The sequence below is a fragment of the Colius striatus genome, chromosome 3 (assembly GCF_028858725.1).
Source record: "Colius striatus isolate bColStr4 chromosome 3, bColStr4.1.hap1, whole genome shotgun sequence".
NCBI lineage: Eukaryota > Metazoa > Chordata > Aves > Coliiformes > Coliidae > Colius > Colius striatus.
Window position 1 is genome coordinate 50,454,690 of NC_084761.1, and position 27,688 is coordinate 50,482,377.

Here is a 27,688-nt window from a genome sequence, read left to right on the forward strand (position 1 = left end):
GGAAAGGAAAGGAAAGGAAAGGAAAGGAAAGGAAAGGAAAGGAAAGGAAAGGAAAGGAAAGGAAAGGAAAGGAAAGGAAAGGAAAGGAAAGGAAAGGAAAGGAAAGGAAAGGAAAGGAAAGGAAAGGAAAGGAAAGGAAAGGAGAATAATGTCTTTTTTGTCAAAATGTTTGGTGGCTTGTTGCTATTAGAAAATTCCCAAATTAATAAAGTGACATTTTTATCACATGCCAGTCATCAGTGGTGAAAAGATGCAAGGGAAATAAAAAGAAGAGAAACAAACTGAACTGAGAAAAGCCTTTCAAAGTAAAAATCTCTCCTGAAATAAAACAAAAGTAGAATTTTAAATTGTTTTACTTCATAGGATAAGAATTTAAAATTTGAAAGCTTCCTGTAAAACCCTTTCTTCTGTCAGCTTTGCTGCAGAGCTAGACTGGAGATACATTGAATCTAGTATGTTTTGCAGCACAACTAAAAGGTGAGACCTGCTACCAGCTCTTTTAGAAACTGAGAAATGTAAGGCCACAGTGTGACAACTTGCATGGTGTTCATACAGGAGAAACAGCAGTATGATCTATCTTCTGGAGTGCCTTTAAATGCCTATGAAAAGAGAGGCAGCCTCCCTGAGGCTTGCCAGGAAAGCACTGAGATTTGCTCAAGCCATCATCATAATATTCAGACTCAAAAAAAAAGATCAGAAAAAAGACATTTTTCAAGCATTGAGTAACTGAACTGATCAAACTTGGTACAGGAGTAGCAAAAGGGCTTTGGGAACCTAACCTCTTAGCTCCCAATATGAGAACTTTTTGAAATGGAGGGACTTGAAATTGGGAGTGAGCAAGGCCTGAGCTTGTCTTCAAGAATACATTAATCCACTATTTCCCTTTCTAGAGAGAACAGGAAACACCTATGATGAAAAGCCCTGGGGTTCCATTTTCAGTCACACTGACAGTCCATAAACACTAAGATATTTCAGGACCTAGAAACAGTAGAGCAGACAGTAATTTAACCAACCGCTGCTCGGCCTGGGGGGGGGGGTGGTGACTTGGACTTCATATATTGTATTGCAGTGTATATCACTGCTGAGAAAGATCTTTTAACTTTTATACATGATTTTGAGCTCTTCCAATCTAATCTTAATAGAAAATCTAATTTTAATACATAAATTCTGTACTGCTCTTTCAACATGCAGAATTTCTTTCTCCAGTTGATTCTACTGCATGTGCAAGTGTGTTTCCACTCCTGGAAAATGCTGGAGCTCTAAGCCCTTCGGAGATTGATTACTTCTATCTCCCCTAGCTCTTTTTCTCTCTTAAAAAGAAAGGAGGGTGAACTTGATGTTTATTTTCTCTATTTGTACCAAAGAGCATCTCTGAGCTTGTTTTCATCTCCCTGAAGCTTTGCTTTAGCTTGTTTTGTTGCAACAGTAATTAGCTAATGACCAGGTAACTATTACTGACCTTGATTAGTGTTGACTTAGCTTTGCACATAACACCTATATTTAACACATAGGAATAACAAGCAGTTGTTATGTGTACAATGAATAATCTATGACCCTCAAATAAAACGCAGCATACAGGACCATGGCACAGAATCATAACAGGAGTTTTGAAGCACAGACACCGGATCATATCCATGAACCTGCAGCTATGAGCAGCTCAGCAGTAGTCAATTTTTAGTCATCAAAGGAAAACAATCTTGGCAGCTGGGTAAACACAGCTCTAGTGGTAAGGGAAGAGAACAAAGTATAAGGGAAGAGAACAAAGTATTAGTGTGTAAAGTACATTAAACACACAAATTTGTCTGTAACATAATGATAAAAATTGTTACTGGTTTTGCATAAAATGTTTGTTCCCCTTTTTGCTCAAGGATTTGCAGTAAAATGATAGAGAACTCAGGCAATCTACTCTTTAATATGGATGCAATAGTGCAGAACAGAGTCTGTACTGTAAGTAACAGACTGGAGGCAGCAGGGAGAGAATCATCAGTGTGTGTTGCAGTCCAGCGCAAGCCTTGCTAGTAGCCAGGGCTGTTAACCAGGGGTGTTTCCAACTACTGGAGGTGCAGGCTTCAGTGGATTCATTTCTTGTAAAAAGATTCATTATCAATGGCATACACTGCTGGCAAAAATCCAAAGAAAATCTAGCAGAAAAGGGCAGACCAAGTTCTGCCCAGCTTTCTGAGAAGCTCCATAGTTCTATAAAATGTGTTGTGTGGTCTGCTGAGAAATACAGGCTTGACAAATTTACAAGGCACAGTAAAATGAAATGACAATGGCTTATTCCTGGCTTATCAAACTGCTTGAACTGAGCAGTGCATTTTACTGTCATGTGGCAACTCAAGGCCTGGGTTTTTTACGGTTGTGTGTGAGCTATGCTCACTCCTTGCAATGATAACATTTTCCCTAGGAGCCCCATTTCAATTTCTACATGTTCCGCTTCACTGTTGGTTTGTCACTGCCAGCTACATTTGCTGAGTTTCAATCAGTTCTAACTGATAAATTTGTGAGACAGAGAGGCAGAAAAGATAGCTGTACTTTGGGATGGCAGCTGTTGCTGTGCAACAAAATATGCATATCTAAAGCAGCAGGCTACAGCCTTCCTACAGCCACTCAGGCAGGCATCGTTAAGGTATATAAAAGAATATATGAACATCCGACTCAGGGTGCATCATGATGTTGAATAACCTACAGTGGCAAGCACGTAATAAATTTAGTTAATGTACAGAATCTGTGTATACTCCCTTCAGTGTGCCCCAGCATCCAGCCTCACAGTTGTATGAATTGGATGCAGTGTTGCAGTGCATCACGGTTCCCCTAGCCTGAGGGCTGCATCTCTTTCTTAGGCCCACCAGCAAATTGATGAAGAGACTGGGAGATGGCTAGGAATGCCTAATTTGACCAAGTGACATTTCAATTTATTTTTTCCTCACTTTGTACAGTGAACTTCATGTTGGTAGAAGAGGAATGTATCATCTCTTTATTCAAAGAGAAGAAGTAGAGGGAGTCTCAGAAATAAAGTCCACTCTGTAGTAGTACATTTCCAAAGGATTTTTGAACTTTTACCCTTGGTAACATATGGAAAACCATTAAAGTGTGGTTGTTCCTGTGGGACTGGATGGGGAATAGGGGCATTGTAGATAATAGTGTGAGGGAAGCATTAAATAAATACATTTTTATTAAAAATAAGTTGTGGTGATTGGTGGCAGGATTGTGTTACCATTGTTTTTGTTACTCATTTAATTTCATCAGGTTCTCTACAATATCTGTAATGAGACACAATGGATATGTCATTATGTAGTGGTTGAAGTGGTTCAATAATTTGACGTTGTGGTTTAAACACAACCAGCAACAAAGCACCATGTGGCCACTAGCTCACTTCTCCCCCCCAACCCCCAATAGGATGGAAAGGAGACAATGTAATGAAAAGCTCATGGGTTGATACAAGGACAGAGAGAAATCACTCACCAATTATAGTCACAGGCACAATAAACTCCACCTGGGGGAAAAAAAGAAAAAATTATTACCAATCAAATCAGAGTAGGACAATGAGAAATAAAACCTAACCTTAAAAAAAAACATTCCCTCCACTCCTCTCTTCTTTCCTGGCTCAGTTTCACTCCCAATTTCTCTACCTCCTCCCCTCCAGCAGCACACGGGAACAAGGAATATGGGTTGCCGTCATCACACATTGTCTCTGTCACTCCTCCCTCCTCAGAGGGAAAGATTCCTCACACTTTCCCTGCTCTAGCCTTGGGACATGGTCTTCCATGAATTTTTCCAAAATGAGTCCTTCCCATGGGCTGTAGCTCCTCAATAACTCTTCCAATATGGGTTCCTTCCACAGAGTGCAGTCCTGCAAGAACAGACTGCTCCAGCAGAGGATTGCCCCCAAGTCACAACCTTCTTCAGCTACCACTGCCTGCTCTGATGATCTGAGATCCTCCACAGGCTGCAGGTGGATCTCTGCTCCATTTTTGCCATCTCACCATGGGATGCAAGGGTGTCCGTGCTCCAGCACACTTCCTCTCCTCCTTTTTTACTGATCTTGGTGCCTGTAGAGTTATTGCTTTCACATCCCACTCCACTGTAGGTTTTCTGTTGAATGTGGAGATGCTGTGCTGTTGCTAATTGGCTTGGCCTTGGACAGAGGAAAGCTTGACTTTGAGCCAGTGAAGCTTCTAGCAGTTTCTCACAGGAGCCAACTCCGTAACCCCTCATCCACAATCAAAACTCTGCCACACAAAGCCAATACACTTGAGTATCCTCTGTTTTCTCCAGAGGATTAACACTTCTCTCTATTTGACCTTTTGGTATGTTCTTTCCAGTTTTTAGATGCTGAAGTTTAGATGTGTTGAGAATTGAGAATGAGAATTAGGCTTAGATGAAAATTTTTGCTGGTTCCTCCTGTTACCTTAACAACCAGTATGTATACCTCATAAGCAACATTTTCATCTGAAAACACACATTTCCATTCTGAATATTCACGGAAGAATGACACTGGAAATCAAATATTACACGTTGTTTTCCTGTAGGAATTCAAAACATTAGATATCAAGCAGCTCTCCTGACGAGTTGTTCTTTTGAATTTACTGCCATCAAAAAGGGAAAATTTATTGTTTAAACAATTCAACACCAGAGAGCAGATTACAAAATGGATGAGATCAATGGAAAGGTCTCCATTTTCTCCACCAAGCTTTGGATAAGGATAGACAAAAATATTCAAAAAAATATTCCTTGAGAAGCAATCAGTAACCAAAGCAGAATTAATAACAGATCCTCAAATTCTTCCTAAGAAAAAAGTTCTGCCATATTCCTCCAGGAATGGTAATTTTCAGTGGAAGTCTGTGGACTTTTTAAGTTAAAAAAACTAACAAACAAACAAACCACTAAAATTAAGAAAATAAAAATTCTCAACCTCTTCCTGTTTTGCTGAATACAAGAACTGATATTACACTAGGAGTACCATAATTCCTACATCATCACTGAGAATCTCAGTTTACTGCTTTTAGATTAATTGACATACGTTTAACACAATATTTGAAGCTAGCAATATTAATTATTTTAAAAACTAACCCCTGTAATCTCTTTTAAGGCTGATAAAATTGACTTAGACATAGAAGAAGAGGTAGTACTATTGCAAAATTGCTTTATAACAGTTGTATTTTCTGACAACAGTGGAAACTTCTCTTGAATGAAAGGTATACTAAATTTATTATACAAGGTAAGAACATAACCTTCTACAATCCTGATCCTACTTTTTAAGTAACAAAATAGACTAAAAAGAAACATTCACTAACATTTATAAAATGAGTCTTTGTTCCTTCTATAGTTGTGCACATTTGTACAAATCAGAAAAAAACAAGAATTGTACAAAATTGATTGATGTACAAATTGTTCTATTGCTGGACAACAATGTTCAAAATTGGCTTAGGCCATATGATGTTTTAAAAAATTCTTATATTTATTCTTATTAGTTCTTCTTTATTCCTATTATTTTTTAAAAATTCTTACAATTCACTGTTGTATTAGGAGAGATTTGTCTCACTCCATCTACATTACCAGTTTAGATCATAGTAAGAGAGGACTTTTGAAGTATACCTCCCCCTCTGCCTGGCTTTCTGGTTTGTACCACAGACTAGTCTCAGAGTGCAAAAGCTTTTTATTTTGGATAAAAATAAATTGGAAGCTGTGCTCATTTCACTCATGGATATCCTGTCCAAGGGAAAAAAAATGGAGCAACTGTAGAACACTTTTGTTCCAGAAGCGTTCTAGATGCTCCACTCTAGAATTTCTCTGTTCCAAGTGCATATCTTGTGGACTCTGGTTCCCAACATCAATTTGTTTCTACGAACCTTTCCTTACAATACCATATTCCTTCTAAGTGTAGACATGGCCCAAGAAGACTGGGTTAGAAGATCTTTTAGGAGACAAGAAGATTGTAAGTTCTCTTGGGGAGCTACTGGCTGTTAAGGGAGATAAGGGTAGTGCCATGTATCACCAAGTGGAACCAGAAGCCCACAGCTCATGGATGGTGGAACTGCACTGAGGAGCTGAAAGCAGCCAACAGGCCTCAGGTGGAGATGAAGAACTTCACAAGGACCAGAGGTGGATGTACAAGGCTTGCTTGATGCAACTCAGACACTCAGTTAATCTGAAAGTGAGTCTCAAAGCAAGAGCTACTTCCAGAATATGACAATCAGGAAGAAAATTGTGTATAAACTATTTTTATTTTCTGTTGGGCCAAATGGTTGGGCTCATCTAATTGGACTTGACTAGTAAATTGGGTTTATTTGCCTAGATTTTACTCAGATTATACCTAGCTTTTGGAATGTTTTTATCTTCTTTACAGAAAGAAGCAGGGCAGATCCATGTCAAAGCTTTGGCTGACTCAGGGTCTCATTCCAGGCCATGTGTAAAGTTAGCTCTGTGACCCCTGCCAGGAATCAGTCTTCCACAGAGATGGATTAAATGGTAGACCAAATAGGCAGGTAAAGTCAAATGGAGATCACTGAAATCAGAAGCAGGGAAGAATGATTCTCTGTAACTACACAACAGATATGTCAAAACTGCAAAATTATAACACTGTGTTGAGAAGGTTCTGGATGGGAGCAATATAGCTGACTTGTGGAAAATGTTAAAGACACTGGCAACACTGTTCTCAGCCTGAAATGTCTTACTGAAGTGTCAAGGTCTCACTGATGCTGTCAGTATCTCACAGCACGGATGACCTCCACAAAGGGCATGCTGTATTATTCACAATAGACAAAAATAGCAGTGACTGAAATACATTTTTTTAAATCATTAAATAGAAATACAATACCATTTCTTTAAGTTGCTCAGCACACTGCTTTGAGTGAAGAACATGAAAGTTCATTTAGGAAGCAAAATGTTCGGTTTAAAAGTATGTCACCAGACACATTTCAAATTGAAACACAAGCTTGCCTATTATGGGGAATGCCTTCCTTCAGCAGAGCATTCAAGCCAGTCATAGAATAGTGAAAGCAGCGTTTGGCTCATTAGTAAGAGGAAATTCTTTACAATCCCAGTTTATGTCCATTTCAAGTAGTTCTGAAAGACTTTAATACTTGAAGGGAGGTTCATAAGTACCTGGTAACATAGTTATAAGGATACCAGCAGAAGATAGTATTGATGACTATATGCCACAGGTACAAATGATTTACTGCTTGGATAGACATTAGCAGTAAATAATAGTTGTGAACAACTGATTGAAACTTTAAAACATATTAGTCCTTTATAAAGAGCTTACATACAAAAGCTTAATGTAGATTGTAATCAAAACATGTAAACTGCTATCTGTGAGAGGGCCTTGATTAGTAACAACAGCAGTTAACTTCTGCTGGTCCTAATCAGAACAGCACTGCACCTGATGCCATAGAAAGGGAGAAGATATTGAATGCATCTGTGTATGGTGTACAAAAGGATGCAACAAGTTCAGCACACTCTGACACAGACATCTTTAAGCAATAGCATAACCAGGTATTTTTTAATTGTAGAGCAAATCCAACCAGTCTCTTTCAGAAATTGCAACAGCAAAGGCAGCATTTTTTGGTGTGTCGGCCATAGGTTTGCAGACCTTGTCTGCAAACATCAGAGAATTTCCAATGAAAGCTCAAAAGAAATAATTCACTCCATATTCTGTGTTCACCACTAAAACAGATAAAGGGATGCTAAACCCTTATTTCACAGGGCACTTGGTACCCTGACAAGCAGTGATCTGTGATTATTGGTCACTGTGAATGGTTCACCTGTTCCATTCTCACTACTCTTTGCATTCTTCATCTGTGCTTTATTTCCCTCTTTGTGTTGTGTCATGAAACCAAGATAATAAGCACTTTTGAATAAATACTATTATGTGATCATGGCTGTAAAACATCAAGCACAATGAGGTATCCATCAGCAGACATGAGTGTTAATAAGAAGTAGATGCAAAAATATATGGATAGGGAGAACAAATTTAACTCTGAAAAAATGTTGATATCTCCTGTAGATTAGGAGCATGAGGAGCAGATAAACTCCCGAGACCTTAATTCTGCACAAGTTCTGCCTCTGTGTTTAAAAACACAAAAGGAAATCTGTATTTTTGGCCTAGAGAAAAATGCAGATGTCGAATAAGAAAGCAGATCTGCCTTTAAGGATGTTTTTCCTAGAGAGAGAGAGAAAAAAAAAGGAGATTAAGCTGTTTCAAGAAAGACCATTTGAATTTCTTACACAGAGTGCACAGCAGGAGAGTGAGTACTAATGGGCCTGAGCCACAATATTGAGTAACAAAAGTGCCTTCAGGACAGTGCAAATCCTTAACTGTCTAAGTGAAAAAGTCTAATTACATAAACTGAATTAGTAGTCCTGTTTTGGAGGGCAAATTATTTGGGATTGTTACAGGCAACAATGCTGCAAGTGTGGCCACTTGTTTATCTGCTTTTCAGTGGCCGACTTCACTCACCCAAGAATTAAAATCTGAGTATCTCTTAGTCTGACAGTGAGTTGCCTTAGAGTCACTGATTATAGGAACACCCTGGGAAACAAGCAATCCTACAGCTGGAAATTACAAACTTTTATTCTTAAACGTAACAAAAGAACTATTTTACTCTGAGGGTGACAGAGCACTGGAACGGGCTGCCCAGGGAGGGTGTGGAGTCTCCTTCCTTGGAAGTCTGGATGCATTCCTGTGTGACCTGATCTAGCTGGACCTGCTTGGGGGGGGTTGGACTAGATGATCTCTTCCAACTCCTACCATTCTACAATTCTATGTTTCTCTGATTCCATGATGTGATTGCTGTAACTCTAACCTTGGCTTGGGGCACTTCAAGTGATGTGATCATCTGACAGCTTATAGGCTTTAGCAAATACAGCTTCTACTCTGACTTTGACAAATGCAGTATTTTTCTAATATCCTGTCAATAAACTACTGGAAAATTAATTTTCCTAGCCCAGTGCTTCCACTATGTCTCCTCTTTTTGCATGTCCTCATTGTTCCTTCTTTTTCCTGGACAACACACTTCAAGGCTCCCTGTGGCCTGTCCTTATTTAACCAATCACCTCATGTCTGTTGCCAACATTCCAGTTCTTGCCTCCTTTCTGCCAAGTGCCTGTGCCATCTGACCATTAATGGTTGTTTGAAAACATTTCATTGTCCTCTCCTTCATCAAGCTCCATGCATGAAAAGGCATTCTCCAGAAACTTCTACTGAGACCACTGACAACTTTCAGTTTCTTTCTGGACAAATCCCTCATCATGTACATTTGACTGGAGTTTGACTGTGGCCTTTCATTGTGACTGCTGCCCTGACATTTGCTGCTTTGTCCTTGCTTTGTCCCTTACCTAACTTGTCCCTTACTTAGGTGATCTTTCAAGCCTTTTTCTCTTGCCTCTTGGGCATCACTGCAAATGTGAATGCTTCCAACTGCTTGTGAATTGAAACAAATTTGAGACCCTAAGAGAAATTAAATGTTCCTAAGGTAGGATTTAGGGTTTTTTTTCAAGATCTGAGCTTGAGGCTGAAACTGGAATGGTAATTCAAATTAAATTCAATATACAGATACAATTATTTTGTGCATGAAGAGGAGGAAAAAAACCCTTTTATTTTCTACTGATTGTCTTCATAGCCTAAGCCCGAGTATACATCCCTTCGTGAAGAAATCTGAAACAGTTCCCTGAAGTCACTCTGTGTCTTGCTTAGTACTGCATATACATAAATCTTAGTAGCCCAGCTGTTGCCTTAAAATTAAGAATTTTTAATCAAGACAAGTGCCTAAATATTTTGTGGCAATAAAAACATAGACAAGAAGGTACTGACTTATGGACTGGAGATTGCACTAAGATAGAATTCCATTAAGTGATTCCATGCAATAAATATTGGGGCCAAAACCACTGAAATGGATAACAAAGTTCTTATACAGGTATTTCCTTTGTTGTTCTTGGTTCTCCCAAGTCAATCTCTGGTTTAATTTCAGTATGAATGGGAGTTGAATTGGATCCGTAGTTGGCATTACTGGCAACTGGTGACTATGTCATGAGTTTTTGGTGATAGGAGTGACACCAGGAAACAATATCTAAGGGGCCTACTTGCATGGAAAAATTTCATGTTGGAATCAAAGAAATGAGAAGAGAATGTTGTGTTGCCTTTTCCAGAACAGACTTCAGCTTTTCCCTATGGATTAATAAAGCAAGACATAATAAACTATGAAGTTTCTCTGTAGTTGTTCTGTATATCATTGTTTGGAGTGTTTTTTCACACATGGAATGTTCAAAAAGGGAATCTCCCTTTTTGTGTAGCAAGTGTTGAACATCAGCTACACAGAATTTTTATTTATTAAGTGTATCAGATAACAGACTTGTATCAATAAGGCAAAATTGTTCACAAGCAACAGGAAAACCAAAAATTTCTGTATGAAGAGGCAGTCGTGTGTTTGGGTTGCTCATATGCTTATCACTTCTGGATTATTAATACCTCTGATGGCAAAAGTCCAATCTGAATAAAAACTGCCACTTTTTGATTGTGTAATGTCTACTTTTCCTTAGAAAATATAGAAAGGATACAGTTTGATAGAATGAAGTATGCTCCTGTCTGGGTTTTCCACTTGTTTAAACAGTTTGCCCGTGACTACCTTTAGAATCTAATTAATGCTGCAGCCTTCCTGGTATATCTCTAGAGAAATGCTGCCATCCAGGTAATTAATGTGCTGTGCCTGCATTGGCTCAAATACCTATATTTGCAGCAGACTACTTTAGAGGATGCAGTGTTATAATTGACTTTGAAGACACCTGGTGCTGGCCTGTCACTCAAACAAGTTTTGGAACATGACAGGCCTCGGACCTGACCCTGCATGACAATTTCCATTTTTCTAGCATTAGCATTTTCAGTTACACGAGATTCTGCTAATGTATTGCATCACATGTGAGGAATATGATTATTTCTTTCTGTTGCAATTCACCTCTTTGTGCTGTGTAACAGGAAACAATCAACTCTAATTTTGCCTGGAACCTTTAGGTCAGCCTCATCTGATGTACTGGGTGTCTCTGAGTAGAAACATGCTGCCAGATGGCCCTCTTGGCACTTCAAGCTGTTGCTTTTTAGAGTGCAGCTTCACTTAAGGTCCCAGATGCAATGGACAGAGCTGCTTTGCACTTCAGCACTGAGTTTCTGTTTCAGATAAATTACTATTTTATGAAATGTTACCATTGCCCAACTTAATTTGTTCAAATATTAAGAGTCAGAGAAGAAGCAACAAGAATGAAGGCTGGAGCTAGGTCTGGTCATGGAGGTCTGTCTCTGTGAAGTGGTGTGTCCGTGCTGTGGTTTTGATCTGAGATGAAGGACTGTTTATGCACAAAGATATCGAGAAAGAAAATATGAATTTCAAACAAACCTGCTTCAGCTCAATTTGTGTCTCTTGTCAATGGTTGTATGGCATGACAGCGGACACTCACCCAGTCCATAGTCAGCACCCAGTTCTACCTATCAAAACGGTGTATGAGCAGAAATCTTTGAAAGCGGAATGAACTGGGAATAGCAACTGCTACATAATAATGGATATTGATTTAAAATTCCTAAACAGAATGTTTCCACTAGAAATTGGCCTCTGAAATTATAACTTTAAACTTGATTGTACAAAGGCTTTAATACAATTTTGAGTAAACACCACTGGAAACACCATGCAAGTAAGGTACATCCATGCTCTGAAGTGTTATACTACAACATTTATGAGTGTGCTAAGTATTAGGATAATGATGTGCTAAACCTTACACTTGGCTGTAAGCAAATGAGAGGTCATATTCCACTCTTTTTGAAACTGAGCAAGTTTTTGAGTTCTCAGAAATTAGTTGTGTACATCTATACTTACAGGATGATCAGTGATAACAGCAATGGCCTACAGAGACTCTGAGTGGGAATAGATATGGAAATATTGTAATGCAGGACTCTGTGGAAATGGTTCAAACTCCCAGTTGCCTCTAAAGCAATACATACAGTAAACTGTTCCAAATCCAAAGACTGAAATATATTTGCATAAAAGTTGCACTCTTTCACACTACAGATTTGTCAAATTAAGACCATTTTCATATTATCCACAATCAGTAGAAAGACCCTCTAGTGGAATAATCAGTTACCTGTGAATAGCTTCCCCTCAGACAGCTTCCTTTCATACTGCAGCTTTTCAGGTTTTTAAAGGTACTTTTCTTCTGAGTGACATCACCTACCACTTCTGTGGTAACAGAAAGCCTGTATGAGGCACTCTTTGAATAAATGGGAAAAGCTTTCAATTTAGTATGTAGTGTTCAAGTAGAATGGCTTTCCAGTGTTTCCACAAGAAGAGTTTTTGCCTTTTAATTTTTTAACCTAAAGCCAGTAAATTCTGATCAGCTTTAATCTGCAGTATTGCTTGACAGTCAAGAAATTGTCCTTCTCTTATTGATGAAGTAGATTTACTTGATCACTAGCAACTAAATCAACAAGTTAGCCTGCAACACAAGGTGGATTGAAGGAGTTTTTGTTACCACATAATTGATTTTTTTTTCTCTAGACACTCATGCAAAGTAAAGTGTCATTAAATAAAAAATTGTTTTAAATGTAATCAGTGAGCAATCTTCTTTCTACTGTCCTTTCTTCAGACAGGAGGGGCTTTGGGGAGAACTTACTATGATACTAATAGCACTGAGAAGACAACCTAAAAAACACTCCATCTAGCTGTTGAATACAACGTGGTTTAAGTAGGAATTACCTTGGAGATCCAGTGCTAATTCCCTACCATATTTAATTCTATTTTCCACTGAAGTCACATCCATTTTCAGAATGAAGAATTTTTGTGTCAATGTTTGTACTCTGTTTTGGTTTGTTGTTTTTTTTTTTTTTCCCTTCTGTGCCTCTTACTCTCTGATTTACAATTTAACAGCTGCCTATTTTGAATACTACAGATGAAATGTTAAGCTTTATTTCGGCAGTGGTAGCTGATGCCTCTTCCTTTTACCTCTCTATTTCTAGCTGTATGACTTTATTAACTGACAAGCTGTTATTTTGTTTAACAGCAGAACATAATACCTCTTTTTGACAAACACAAGGCAAAAAATAAAAAAGAATCCTTGCAAAAGGTAGGAGTTGCAAATATCTGAGCTCTTCTTTGTAAAGTTTTCAGAAACAGAGCCATAAATATACAACAATGTTTATCATGCTGAATTATCTGTTATTGCTAGCCCAATTAAACAAAATTAGTCTCTCCAGATTTGTATCAGCATAATAAAAAGCAACACTTCATGCTCATAGTTGCTTCCAAGCTAGAGAAACAAAAAGCTTCTTTCGATCTAGAAGATAATACCTACATAAGGTGAGCAATACCTACTTTAATTCTAATTTAGGGTCTAAGTTTACTGGCCTGTGTAGTGGTGAATGACTGAGGGAATGGCTTTAAATGAGCCAATTTATACACTAAAGTAATCTATACACTAATGTAAATAAATTGCTGGGGCAGTTAACAATGTGTGGAAAGGATATGCTTTTGAGTCACTGTCTGAAACTATGTCTTTTTTCCTCTCCCCCAAACTGGGAGGAAATAGAAATATTTCACCTAATTCTTGCACTACTAGGAATGAATGTGATGCACAGGATGAATGAGATGATGCACCTTATGTAATTTAGTTCCTGGGCTCCTTTTTTTTGCTTTTTTCAAGGCTTTTCTTGAGGACAGAATTATGAGGGAACTATTTGTATTCTCAGCCCACACCTTCTTTCACAAAGAAAAAAAATATTTTGCTGAATGTTTGGTTGATTAAAACTAGTAGTAGAACAAACCAAAAGAAACTTTAACAAACAGTACAGAAATGTTAAGGCTTATGAAGAAACCTGACAAGACGAAGACTCTGCTCTGCGTGTTCAGAATGAAAACAAAACCAGAGATGCATGAGCTGTCTGTGTGGGATGATGGATGAAAGATGCTCCTTGCAACTCACAACCTTTTATCTCATCTATACCATGTTCTGTTTCTCCTCTTGGAGTGCAATAAAAAGCAAACTGTTTCTGTAGGATTTGCAGGATTTTATACATCAACTGATGTACTGAAGCTGAAGTTCTCTCTGTTCTAGTGCCTTGTCTCCTACTGATCTTGGCTTTTCGTGCCTAAATTCTGCTACCAAAATAGGGAAGATTGATAGCTTTCCGTTTCTGGGGGGAAAGTGACACCTATGCAACAGATGAAGGCTTGAGTAGCCATGGAGTGTACGGTAGGGGATGCTAGCAGAGATGTAGAGGTCAGGCAAATCTGGCAGGAGTGGGGCGGGGCTTCTCCTAGCGTTCCTGATTTGGGATGGAGATTTTTTCGTATGTGCAATGAGGTCAAGACTTAAATTACTACTGCAAGAGCATCACCTCCCACAGTTAAAGATAACTGAGATCGTGAATCTTGTGAGAACAGTCATACTCAACTCCAGTCACTCGGGGCCGAGGATTTTGAAGTAGAAGAAAAATCAATTAGATGCTTAGGGAGATTTCCTACGGCGTTGGTGAAGTGAAAGCTGAAGTGAAACGTAGGTGTATTGCAGTCACCGTCAACAGGTCCCTTACACTTCTTCGAAGATGTGCTGCTCCAGCGTTTTAAGCAAGCGGTGGGTGTGCGGAGTCACATTGGAACCAAGACGCCTGGTCTCCCTTTTACTCCCGCTCCTCTCTCGTCGTGCTTCTGTGGGACTGGTGCTCCCAGTTTTTCCCCCGTCCCACCTCGCCCCCACGGAGGACACGAAGGGGTGGGCACAGGAGGCTGTACTGGGGCTGCAGCCCCTCCGCGGAAACCCCGGCAGAGGGGGTAGAAGAGGGCGGGGGAGCGTGGCGGGAGCGTGGCGGGAGCCTCCCTGCCTCCCTCCGCTCCTCCTTTCCTCCCTCCCGCGGCGCATCCTCCCTCCATTCCTCGCCCTCGCCTCTCCCTTACACTCGCCGCCTGCGGGGCTGCCGTCGGGGGTGGTGCCAGCAGACCCGGCCCGCTCGCCCCTGCTTCGGGGATGTGCTGAGAAGGAGCAGCTCCCCTTCGGGCCCCTCCGCGCCTCGGCCTCCGCCTCCGCATTCCCCCCGCCCCACACCTGCTCGGAACGGGTCGGTTACCGGTTGCCGGTAGCGGAGGAGCCCGCCGGTAAGTGGCGGGGCAGGGGGCTGCTCCGGCAGTGGCCGGGGCCGCTGGGCTGAGCCGGGTCGGGCTGCAGAGCGGCGGGGCCCCGGGCGCTCCGGGCGAGGTGGGGAAGCGGCGCGGTGGGATGCTACCGGGGGCTGGGTTGGCTGTGGCTGGGTAGCTGTAGGGCTGCGTGTATATGCATACACATATTATGATATAGATAGAACATATGTTAGGTATTCTATATCTGTTTCCTATTGAACATCCTCGTGGGGGCACGGGGGAGGGTGGAGAGCCGGGCGCCATGGTAGCCCTGTGCCGACGGCGTGTCCGCGGGAACCCGCCCGGCCGCGCCGCCCTGCCCTGCCCAGCCCAGCCCTGCCCGCCTCGGGAGGTGCCTCCCTCTCGCTGAAACCGGTGATCCCGCCGGCCCTGCTCTCTTTTCCTCCCCCTGCAGGGTATTATTTGACGGACAGACATCCGCGGGCTGGGCGCCCGCCGGTCCGCCACCCGCCCGCAGGTGCCCCGGCAGCTGGCCGCGCCGCAGCCCCCCGCCCAGGGATGGCGACGGGCCCGGGAGGGTTCCCCGCGGTGGAGGAGCCGGAAGGTCCCGCGGGCTGAGGCGTGCCTCCCACGCTCTGAGTGTACCAGGCAACCCCCAACCCCGGTCCCCAGCCCAGGCGCAGGGTAACAGGTATGGTAGGCAGCGTGGCTGGAGCACAGATGATGCCTTTCTTAGCACGCTCGTCACGAGTTAGTAGAAAGCTGCAGCAGTCCAGATGCCTTCCTAGACATCCATCCCTCCTACTCAGCCTCCGGCAGAGGAAAGGAAATAACAGGCAGCGCTGCTTTCTGTGTGGGCAGAGGAAGAGAAAGGGCTATCTATGATGGATCTCTTGAAGGGACACTGACTTCTTGGTTTTAATTACTTTTTAGTAGTTTCAGTGTAGCGCTGAGTTGTAAAGCTTCCACAGAACTCGCTTGCTAGCTTTAGTGCAGTGCTTTTAATATCCTGTATTCTTGCTTTTACTTTTTAATATAGTATTTTCTCAGTCGTCATTCATGCAAAGAACCAATTCTGGAAAACTCAATTTCCATGAGTGATGTGGGCTGTGTACAAAATGCTGGACTACTGGAAAAGCAGCTTTTTCTGTTTGCTCCAGTCCTTCTGGCTTGCATTGGCAGTTTCTTAAAACAATATCAGAAGGTATCATTTGTATTTACGTTGATAGTGTTTCTTTCAGTTGCCTTTTTTCCTCTGCATGAGAGGTGGAGTATAATCAAATCACAGGTCTAAATATTACAATCAGCATGTGAAGAGAACCGTCCTTTGGAGGAAATGATGTCTTGGTAGCCAAGGAAGGGGCTTGTCATATCAGTGAATCCATCTTCCAATCAGAACTGCGTTATCAGCAACCTCTCTATACAATTCTGTGGAAGCAGAATCCCTGGACTTTGCTTGGCTTGAGGGAACTCAAGTGCTGTTTGACTTGCTGCGTATGGAAGCATGTGAGAAAATTTAAAGGTGGTTCACGCAGTCATACTTCTAGTTTTTCCTAGTTTTTTAACTGTTCTATCTGAAATACTGAGTACAGCCTCACATACAGAAGTGTTTGTGTATTGCTAATAGAAATGAGAATGAAAATTTCATAAAATGGGAGTATAAATAATATAATTTTTAAGTCATTGTGAACCCATTCACTTTGAAAAAAAAAATTCAACTCTTTCTGGGATAAAAAGCTGAAAAAATCTTGCTGAAAGTGTATTATCCTTTATCTCTAGAGCTCTGTGAAGAAATTCTTCAGCCATGGATGTGTTTATGAAAGGACTTTCCAAGGCAAAGGAGGGAGTTGTAGCAGCAGCGGAGAAAACCAAGCAAGGCGTGGCAGAGGCAGCAGGAAAGACGAAAGAGGGAGTCCTCTATGTGGGTAGGTGGATTGCAGAGATCATGCTGCTGGTCAGTGTACCCTGATGTTCACAGCTAGATCCTCATCAGACCTATTCTTCTAAAAAAAAAAAAAACCTCACCAAACTCACAGGAGACTATTGCAAACAAGAGGAGAGTTGTACCCTCCTAAGCTCCAGTTCTTTGAAGCCAAATGTTGGTTATTATGTCACTGCTTTGTGCTGGCTGTGTATTATTGCTCTGGGGAGCCACATCTATAACGCCATATTGAATGAGATCGTGTCACAGGAGGTGCCTTAAAATACAGGTCACTGGCTGGAACTCTCTTCAAGAAGTTTGCTAGATTAAGACTGATGGAGTAGCTGTGAATGTGAAAATAAATAAAAATCCAAAAGTCCAAAAGCTAAAGTGGAAGGTAGCTTCACAGCATCCCATAGAGCATATAGGTTTTAAGTGAGATTTTAAGAGAAGAAACTTGAGAGGTTAATTCAGGAACTGAGCATAAGCCGTGTCGACTGCTTGGCATATTGACAGTAACATTTTGTATGGTAAAGTATCATCTCCTCATCTTTTGAAATTAACTTCATGTTCTGTACTTGCTGTTGCATATCTGTAGCAAATATTTGCCATGCTTTCTCAGAGAAGAGCCACTACAGTTAATGAAGTAGGGTAGGTAGACCCCAAGGTAGCAAAGCAGTTGTTAAGTGGCTTATCTAGGCCACACAAGAGTCTTGCAGAGAGACAGAAATAAAATACCTTTCAAATCCCAGATTGCTACTTTGATTTCATGGTCATCATCCTCGCTTAGCAAATACTGAGGTTTAGAGGGCTGTCTTGGAAATACTGCCATGAAAGATTTGCAGGAAAATAATCTGCCAAGACCATATGAATAAGTGGTCATTTGAAAAAAAAATTGATCCCTTTCTCCTACTCATCAAATAAAGTTTGTTTATAAAAGAATGGAGGATTTCTGTTGGTCCTCTCTTTTTTTGTGCTGATTTTGTAGCCGGTAATTCTGTAATGGATGCTGTCTGTACTTAGGGAGATGTGCACAGGTACCAGAGAGAAGTTAAAAGAGAGCAGAAAACCAGAGGCATTTCTTTTAAATGAGAGCACTGAGGTCTCTACAATTCCAGTATTTTTTCAGGACTCCCTCTGTCCTTGCCAGGCTAGTAGCAGTCTGTAACGAATGATTTCTGCTCCAGATAGTTCGGACTACTCATTTGGAATAGACTTTTCTCCTGCTGAGCTTTAGCAAAGCTCTTGCCAACAGAGATGGCAGTCATTTTGAAAACTAATTGTAAGATGAGTCTATTTTTAAAATGAGCATCTGCTTATTTTCATTATATCAAAATAGATGTTCTTGCACTATATATTGTGCTTGATATTGGAGTTAATTTTCATATTTTTTAAATTTGCTTTGTAGTTCACCACCATGCTTCTGGGATCATTGGTATCTTTGTATTAGAAACTTGTGCTATGTGCTGAATTAATCTTTGTGTCTGACCTGTCCTCTAGTCTGTAATAACATTTGAACCTAGTTCTGCTCCTAAAGACAACAGATTTTCTGTTGTCTTCAGAGATGCTTTTGCTGGGGTTGAATTTTGGAGGGCAGGCTTACTATTTATTTCAAGAATGAAATAGTGAGGACAGAGGAGCCCTCAGTTGTGATGGGGACCCATGCATATGACTGTAGTAATGCCAAAGGATCCTTCCCAAGGTAGATGCCAGCTTTTCAGGAAGAGAAGGCTATATGAACAGTTTCAGTGATGCAGGTAGAAAAGCCTTTGGTTGCATACTGTCTCCAGGAGCTCTGGCAGCTCATGTGCCCGGCTGTGTGCCTGCCCATACCTCCTTGCAGAGACCCATAATTTCCCCAGCTGAAATTTCATCAGGATCAAGTAGGAAGACAAAGAGATGGATATTTCTTTGGCTACTTCCCAAGCACACAGTAGGGACAGTTCTTCTCCTGAGTCATTGTAACTTATTTATCTTTTTTTTTTCCCCTTCTTTCTTTTTGGCACAAGGACAGTTCCCCTTGCAACAGGGGGAATCTTCAAACTGAGGGGGAGTGGTATGTTGGAGGATTAACTGGAAATTTTTTTCCCTATCCATGCTGAAGTGTGTTCTTTCTTCCTTCAGTCCACTTTTTGTCCTGTTTTTAGTGCCCAAGATACTATTCAGTACAATCTGTAGTGTACTTTTATGCTTTCAGGTGGTTTTTTTTCCTCTGAAGACCTCTGCTGACATGCTTCAGCACTGACCATCTGAAATCAGCATCTCTGTCTTGCCTCATAAAAGCATAGTATCAGGACCTTTCTTGGTATCAAACAGTGGCCTCATCATTGATTAGAAAGGAGAACTGGGGCTCAGCAGTATTGTGCTGTATCATATATGTCCTAAATTTAAAATAAAGTCTATATGTATCCTTTGAGAGCTCTTGATGTGAGACAGTGAGGAAATAAATGCCAATACTTACCCCCAATCACTTTGAAACCAGGAACTGAGAGTAAGAAGGATGCTCTTGCATGGTCTTAGTGATGTAGTGCTCAACAGCTCCTCTGAGTTCCGTGTGTGTGCTACCAAGTAGCTGAAGTTTTTGTTCAAATGACTCTTGAGTGCGTGTTCAGTGCTCAGGAATGGAAGTTTCCAGTCTGATAATTTTTTTGATGTGTTATATCCTAGCAGAACAAAGGAACAATTTATCAGGAGCAGGATGACTAGCAGATGAGTGTACTACTCCCTGTGCCTAGCTGGCACATGGCCTTAGAGTAGAACAGTGCAGTGTGACCTATTTGGCAAGACTCTAAATTCCTCTGCTGCACTCTTTTTTTTTTTCATTAGGTTTTCTATTTTCTTCTGATAGTAGAAAAGCCAGCACGGTAGTCAAGGGACTGAAGGTTCGTCTGGGACAATAATGGTCTTTGGTACTTGGGAGCAAAAGTTTTTCCTTGGATGACAATTTCTCCTTCCCCTAATTCGGGCTTGTGTCCCCCTGTCTTTAACCAGCTCTGACTAAGCAACCTGAATCTCAGGGAGGGCTTGCTTGGAATAGTCTGCTTGTTTCTCAAAGACAAGAAATTAGTGTATTTCCAAACTGCTGATACACGCTTTTGGCAAAATGAGAGTGATAATAAGCAATGAAACTGAGATAATCTATTGGGGTGGGTTTTTTATATATAATTACAAAAGGGGAAAAAATGGTTTTGGCTTCTCCCTCTTCTCACACAAATGTCCATTATAGCAAGGAAAAATATCATTACCATGTACTACTATTGCTCCTGCATCACCTAAGCAGTGTAGGTCATTGTCAGGTTCTTTGGTCTTACCCCTACTCTGATTCCTCTGTTCTCCTTGTTATACAGGGTACAATGAGCAAAATTATTGATGTTTTGGGAATGCCAGAATGAAAGAGAGAGTTTCTTGCAGAAACAGTGGATGACCAGCTTTCCTTCATTGCCAGCCAAAAAATCGCCCTACTAAATTCAACTGCTGTTAATTATAGGACTGTTCTGGCAAAGCTGTTCTAGATCATGTTTTAGCTGTGACTTAAGAAACAGCTATTTCCATGCAAATGTGCAGTAGTGGGGCAAATAGTATTGAGCTCTACCGTATGCTATAAGCTCTGGACCATGACTTAGCTGGTTCATGGATTTAGCTATACATATCTCTGTCCTCTATGGTTTTGCAAGCTCAGCTTTCGTTAAAGAAAAGCCTTTCTTCCACTATTAGAAAGAGACCAGCATTTTTGTGTTACTTGTGACTTTAGCAGTATTACATCAGAGTAAGTAAAGCAAGAATCAACTTGCAGAAGTCCCTCTGGAGATACTTGTATTGCAAAATTCCTCAGGGAGTTCTGTCATACTGCCTATCTCTTACCAGCCCTAAGGATCTGAGTACTTGCTGTTCACAGATTTCTCTGCTTTTAATAGCTTGGCTTGCAGACAGTAACTTCAACAAGATGAATGAGATACTGGCCAGGTCTAACAATGCATTTAAAAGCATTTGCTTAATGTTGATAGACGCATTGTAAGCCTGAAATGGTGTTTAGTCTCTTTCTCAAAGTCAGTAGAACTATCAACTGCTTAGATTCCAGCATGTGTTCAAAGTCCTTTGCTTCTTCAGGTCTTTTTTTGTTAAGATAAAATTATATAGATGATAGAAGTGTAAAGGCAGAAGTATAACTTATAATGTCTCGAAAACTGAATGACATGCAGACAAAAACCTGTTACAAATAAGGTAGTTTCCTCGTTGGTAATTAAAAAATTGCCTATCTCTGGTAGAATAAGGTAAGATGATAAACCAGGAGCCATAAACTCTGTCTCTGTAGTGCTTAATTGTTAAGCATCATAGTCCACAGATGGATACTAATCTCTCAAATGCAGCCAAATTATAAAACCTGACAAGGATAAGTAGAGCTCTGTTAGGGAAAAAGACATGGAGTTATGTTTTCAACAGCAATATGTGCTAATTTGTTTTTCTTCCCATTGAAGACACAAAATGCAAGAACTCACAATATGGGTGTTCCAGAAACCTTCAGGGTCTTCAGGCTGGCAGAATTACATTGCTTACACAGGTCTTGCCTTATGTCTTAGTCTACTGCTACCTGTAGGTTGCTTGCTGTCTGCAGAATCTTTACATAAATTGTCACATGTGCCTGGGACAATGAGGACACTGGATGCAGAAGACCTCAAGTTTGACCCCAGTGACATTTTCATGTTTGAATCCTATCTACTGTTTAATATTGCCCTTTCAGAAGACATTCTGTCTAAATCTGCCTAGTGCTACCAGCTCCCCATGATTTCTAGGTCTTTCTGTAGTTCAATAACGGTTGTTAACCCCTGCAAACTGGCACCTGGAGAAAGGTTGTAAGATGAGATTGTAAGGGTCTTCTGGAAATTTTGCTCTGATCTACTGCCAAAACATGTGTGAGCCTCCTTAGGATGTTAAGAGTAGCATGGTTTCTGTGCAGAGACATCTTTGTGAGTTTGCAAACTGAGAGGCTTAGTTAACATGGCTATTACAAAAATGGCAAGGAAGTCAGTACATACAAGAAATAAACTGCAGAAGTGTTTCCAGGGTTATTCACCTTTCCACAATCAATATATGTTCATGCAATTACCTTTTATTGATGGTTTTGCCTTTTCCCTTAACATTAATTTATCTTAATTCTGATAATCTTAGAAAGTATCATATACAGCTGTATGTAACCTATATTCATCCCTCTTTGTCATCCATCTAGTCTTTGCCAATACTTAAAACCATGTATTTTCAACCTAATGTTTCAATCTTTGTTTAGGTTCCAGGACCAAGGAGGGAGTTGTTCATGGTGTCACAACAGGTAATACAATTATCTCTTTGTTTTAACTACTTTCCTATGTTTGATTAGTCAACCATTTAGCTGTTAAACATTCCGTGTGTGTTTTTTTTTAAAGCATTTTTTATTGCTTTCTGCATCTCTGTTTCTCTGTTTTTCTACCATTCAGAAATTGATTAATTTTGGCAAAATGCATAAACTGTTACAATCAAATATGTAAATGTAATATAGTTGTTTCTGTGTGCAAGGAATGTTCTGAATCAACATCAAGCTGTACCAGTATGAGACAGTAGACTAATGGAACCAGATTCTTAAACAGAAGGAAATCACTTACTTCTGTAGAAATAGATAAATTGAGAGTGTTTCTGTCATTTGTTTTATTCCAAAGGTGAGATATTCTGTTCTGGAAACTTATAAGCTTGTTGGCAGGAAAAAGTGAAGTCTTCCTTAATTTTTTTTTTTTAATTTTTGCTATGAAGAACTTTGACCTATAGAAACTGAAAACCTGGTTGGAATGCCCAGGTTTTGCTCTTTGTGATCTGGGGAGGCAGAAAAGTGAGATCTGGATAAGAGGAATGCCACTGGAGGAGGACTATGGAAGGCAAAGAGGGAAGGGACTTGGATGTATGTCATAATGACTTTAATCCAGTGATTCAAGAGCTCATAGTCAGACAGGACTATGGTACTAGTCCTTTGGGAGGGACCTCCTATCAGAGCAAGGGAAGAATCATAGAATCACAGAATGGTAGAAGTTGGAAGGGATCTTTAGAGATCATCTAGTCTAAACCCCCTGCAGAAGCAGGTTCACCTAGATCAGGTCTCATAGGAACATGTCCAAGTGGGTCTTGAAGACCTCCAAGGAAGGAGACTCCACAACCCCTCTGGGCAGCCTGTGCCAATGCCAGGAGTCATCCTCCTCTGAGAAGAGAAAAGCAGCAGAGCCCATCTGTGAGAGACTGACCACATTCCCCATTCCCTGCCCCCCCAAACCATTGAGGGGGGAGGAAGTAGAGATATCGGGAGCAGTGAGCTGGGCCTGGGAAGAACGAAGGGATGGGGGAGGGAGATCTTAAAGTGCTGGCTGTACTTTTCTCATTCTGCCCTGGTTTTGCTTTTTTTTTTTTTCCTGTTCTATTTCTTGTAGGTAGTAGAATAAACTTTCCTACTTTCCTCTCTAAGTAAAGTACTGGAGTCTGTTTGCCTGGAACCATAATTTGCGAGCCCTCCCTGCCCTTGTCTCAATCCACAACAACCTTGCTTATCTTTTTTTCCTCCCATTTCACTGGGGCCTTTGTTATCCTAATGAAGGTGGGGGTGAAGGGGGGCACTGAGTGAGAGATTGGCTTGGTGCTTCATTGCTGACTGGGCAAAACCATGACATTAATGGCAACTCTGGTGGGACTGAGCTGACTGCAGCTGTGGTGTGCAACTGCTACATGTGGCTGGCAGGGCGAGTGGCGGCAGTGGCAGGGGTCGCCTGCAGGATCCATGTTATGGGGCATAGGGAAAGGGGGAAGCAAGTCACTGTGCTGAGCTGTGAGAGGAAGCTTCTCAGCTACTTTTACTAAATAGGTACAAGGTGCTGGATATGATAGTGTGTGATAAGATAGAAGAGGAAGAACATGTACAAGCACCCTCACCAAAGGCATATCAACCAACCCCTTGCAGTGAAACCTACTTTAGGACCAGTGCTGAGAAGAAACAGTGGTGAGTTATGATCATTGGTGACTCCCTCCTGAGCAGAACAGAGGCATCCATTTGCAGACTGAACCCTCTTTTCAGTGAAGTTTGCTGTATCTCTGAGGCCCTTGTCAGGCACGTCACCAAGCACCTGACAAGCTTAGTACAGCCTTCAGACTGTAATCCATTCATGTGGATATTGATGATGGTGCAACCAGAAGTGCAAAGTCAGTCAAAGCAGATTTCAAGGCCCTGACAAGACTGCCGAAAGGTTCAGGAGGACGGATAGTGTTTTCCTCAATCCTCCCATTAGTGGGGAGAGACTTTGGAAGAAACGAGCATGCCCAAAACATCAATACCTGTCTCCAGGACTGATGCCTCTGCCAGAACTTTGTGTCTTATAGTCCCGGACAAGTCTCTGAAGCACAGGATATGCTAGAGCCTGGTGGGATTCGTCTGTCCTGATGAGGAAAACATGTCTTTGCTCATAATCTGGCAGGACCAATTGAGAGAACTTTCAACTGGTACATCTCTGGCCACAGAGAATTCCTTGTGAACTTAATATCCAAGTATCACCAGCTCTCTTAGCGGTTCTTCATTCCAGCCTGAGATCTGTTTCCAATAACACACAAATAGTCCAGTTTTAGGTATATTGTGCTTGTTGCACCCACAGTCATGCTGCCACTGCAGCGTGGATGTGCCCCATCACCCCCTCTTTTCCTAAAAGGTTCTTATGACTCATCAGTGTGTACCACTGCAGCTTGTTGGGTGGGAAGATAGAAGAGAAATGGTTGATAGGAAAGAAACATATTTCAGAGTTTCCATCAACTGATTTGAGTTTGTCAAAATTATGAGCGCTTTGAAATTTTATTTTAGAACTGCCTAATCTCTCACTAGCAACAGCATTTTCAAACTTTGAAGTTATTGCTGGGCATGTATATTCACATTAACATTTCTACGCTGAAAAAGAGCAAATTCGGATTTTAAGTTGATTTGCAGGGGTCATTTTAGGCATTAAGTGAAATCAGTGATAAAAAATTTGGCAAAATGAATCAAAGTCTTTGATCACTACAGAATGTAGGAAAGCCTTAGATGACCATAGTGCAGATCTGTTCTTGCCTGCCTTCTCTACTTGCCTGAACAATTTTTCATAGGCTTGCAATTTTTCTTTATTTTTTAAATTTTATTTTTAAAATATATGCCCAAGCAATTCCTCTGTTCCTATAATTACAAGCTCATATAGTTTCATTATCAAAACTGCACTCTCTGGGTTTTGCGTGAGGTCTCCTCACTGTTACATTTCAAAATGCATTCCCTCTATTCACTTTCCATTTTCATTCAACAGCCAAACTCAAGCAGTTTAATAGACCAGAAGGAGCCAATATAAAGGATAAACTGTAGGTAAACAAATGGTAGTACTTAATGTCACAGCCCAAACAAATGGTTGAGAAGTCAATGCAAGAGTATTTTTAGAAATAAAACTGGACAGGACGTGTATGATAGTCTTGCAGAGTTTAGCCTCAGGCTGAACATGCGTGCTGTTGTGAAGAGGTTTGAAATCACAGCTTATTAGACCTCAATTAAGAGAAATCTTCAGAGGGATCATTACTATAACCAGTAGAGGATTGCAGTAGAATGAGATTTGAAGCACATATATCTAGTGTCATCACAATATGGGAACAGCAAGCAAGTTAATAGAGGTGATGTTCACCAAGCTGGGCTGTGGTAGAATAAAAGTCAAGGGCATTTGCAAATGTATGAAATTTGCTGAAGCACTGGGACTCTACAGTAGGCTAGATTAGTGGGGAACTTTGTTTTTTTCAGACAGAAGCAACTGATCTTGAATGCTGCAAGAATTCATCTTCATGTGATTGGAACATGCGCAGCAAGGCAGGACAAAGAATTTTTGACAGATTTGAAAAGACGTTAAATTTCAGTCTGAAAGATATGAAACGGACTATAAAGCCAAAAATAAGGAAAGCACATCTGTTACATGCTGCACCTGTGAATAGAATATTCATAAAAGTCACTGTGAATTTTAGGTAAAATAATGGTCACTCTTCACCCACTTTAGGAAATGGGTGACATCATAGAATAAAACATTGAGAGCTTGGGAGTAATGGGTTCTGTGCTACAGCTTGCCTCCTTCCAGCCTATTCAACTGCTTGACTTTGGCTTTAGAATGAAAACGGAAAGTGAATAGAGGGAATGCATCTTGAAATGTGCCAGTGAGGAGACCTCATGCAAAACCCAGAGATCACGGTTTTGATAATGAAACTATATGAGCTTGTTACCGTATGAACAGAGGAATTGCTTGGACATATATTTTAAAAACAAAAATTTTGAGCCTATTGAGAGTTGTTCTGGCAAGCAGAGAAGGTAGGTAAGAGCAGATTTGGGTTCACTGTAGTGATGGTATGCGTTAAAAGATGAAGACAGTGAAAAATGCTAGTGAAGTATTGGAAATCAAATCTATTTAAATCAATGCCGTTAAAGTTGATGTGAAAAAATTGCTTTTCAGGGCACTTGTAAAGACTATCTCATCTCTTTTCAAATGACTAGGATCTTGCTGGTTCTAGTAGCCTTATGATGCACCAAGATATTAATATCATGTGAAACCCAAGGTGAAATAAAACATTTTGTTATGTGAATAAGAACTATTCAAGAGGTTGGAGACAGTTAAATGCAACTTAGAATCATAGATCAAAATGACTGTGTTTTCACAGTTGTGCAGTCAGTCCTTTCTTACTGAGTTCCTTACTGAGTTCTATTGCTAGATTTTCTATTTTTGATTAGTTGGTCATTTAAAACCTTTTGCTGGTGAAAGGACTGGAAGCTGCAACACCTTAAAGTGCTGAACAACTAATAATGCTTTTCAGTGAGTTGGCCAAACCCAGAAATACTAGACTGAAATGTTTCTTGCTTAAAACAAAGTAAGACTTGATTTACCAGGTTTAGTGGCACCTGTAAAATGAAGATACCGGGCTATGATTCACAGGAATACAATGAGCATGCTGTCTGTTTGGACATTCTTTCTTGGAATAATGAAGAAGCTTTGCTTATTGGTTTTATGGGGTTTTAGTTTGTGTATCTGCCTTGCTTGCCTAATTAACATGTCTACTAGGCTTTGCGTGTGAATTCATAATTTATCCATCTTGCTTATCTCCCAGAGATAAGTGTCCAGAAATGTAGAGTATCAAAGATGAAATATCCATCTCCTGATAGTTGAAGTAAAGCATGGGTTTGTACAAAAGATCAGAGCCAAAAAACCTTTGATATACATGAACCACATGTCTATTTCCTGAAGCTAAGACAATATTGACAGTTGTGAACCATAGTAAAATGTTTTGCTGAGTTATTTTATGTGATTATTCTTGTTCTTAACATTCTTAGTCATTTGTATACCTGACGTGTTTGTTTTAACTCCATCAAGTACCTTACAGAAATTGGTATGAATTAAGAACTCTCAGTGTATTTATGACTTCTTTGTAAATGAATCCTTCAAGGACCTAAGGCACTCTTATTGTCTGAAGTACATGCTAAAAAGTATATTTAATGCAGTAAGAATAATTGCATTAATTCAGATAAATCCTGTGGTTTTTATCTACTTTTATTGTTCAAAATTGAAAGCAACTAATTTTTGTTTTGAATTTCTCCAAAGATTTCCCACTGATATAT

The 27,688-nt window shown here is 40.5% G+C and overlaps 1 protein-coding gene across 1 annotated transcript in view; it reads left to right on the forward strand.

Moving 5' to 3' along the window:
* The first annotated feature begins 14,995 nt into the window (after positions 1 to 14,995).
* SNCA (synuclein alpha) overlaps positions 14,996 to 27,688 on the forward strand; it is a 67,873-nt gene continuing 55,180 nt past the window's right edge. Inside the window, exons 1-3 of the mRNA XM_061993352.1 lie at positions 14,996 to 15,128; positions 16,890 to 17,035; positions 22,313 to 22,354. Coding sequence (XP_061849336.1) covers positions 16,915 to 17,035; positions 22,313 to 22,354 — 163 coding nt within the window. The 5' untranslated portion in view covers positions 14,996 to 15,128; positions 16,890 to 16,914. The remainder of the gene's footprint in view (positions 15,129 to 16,889; positions 17,036 to 22,312; positions 22,355 to 27,688) is intronic.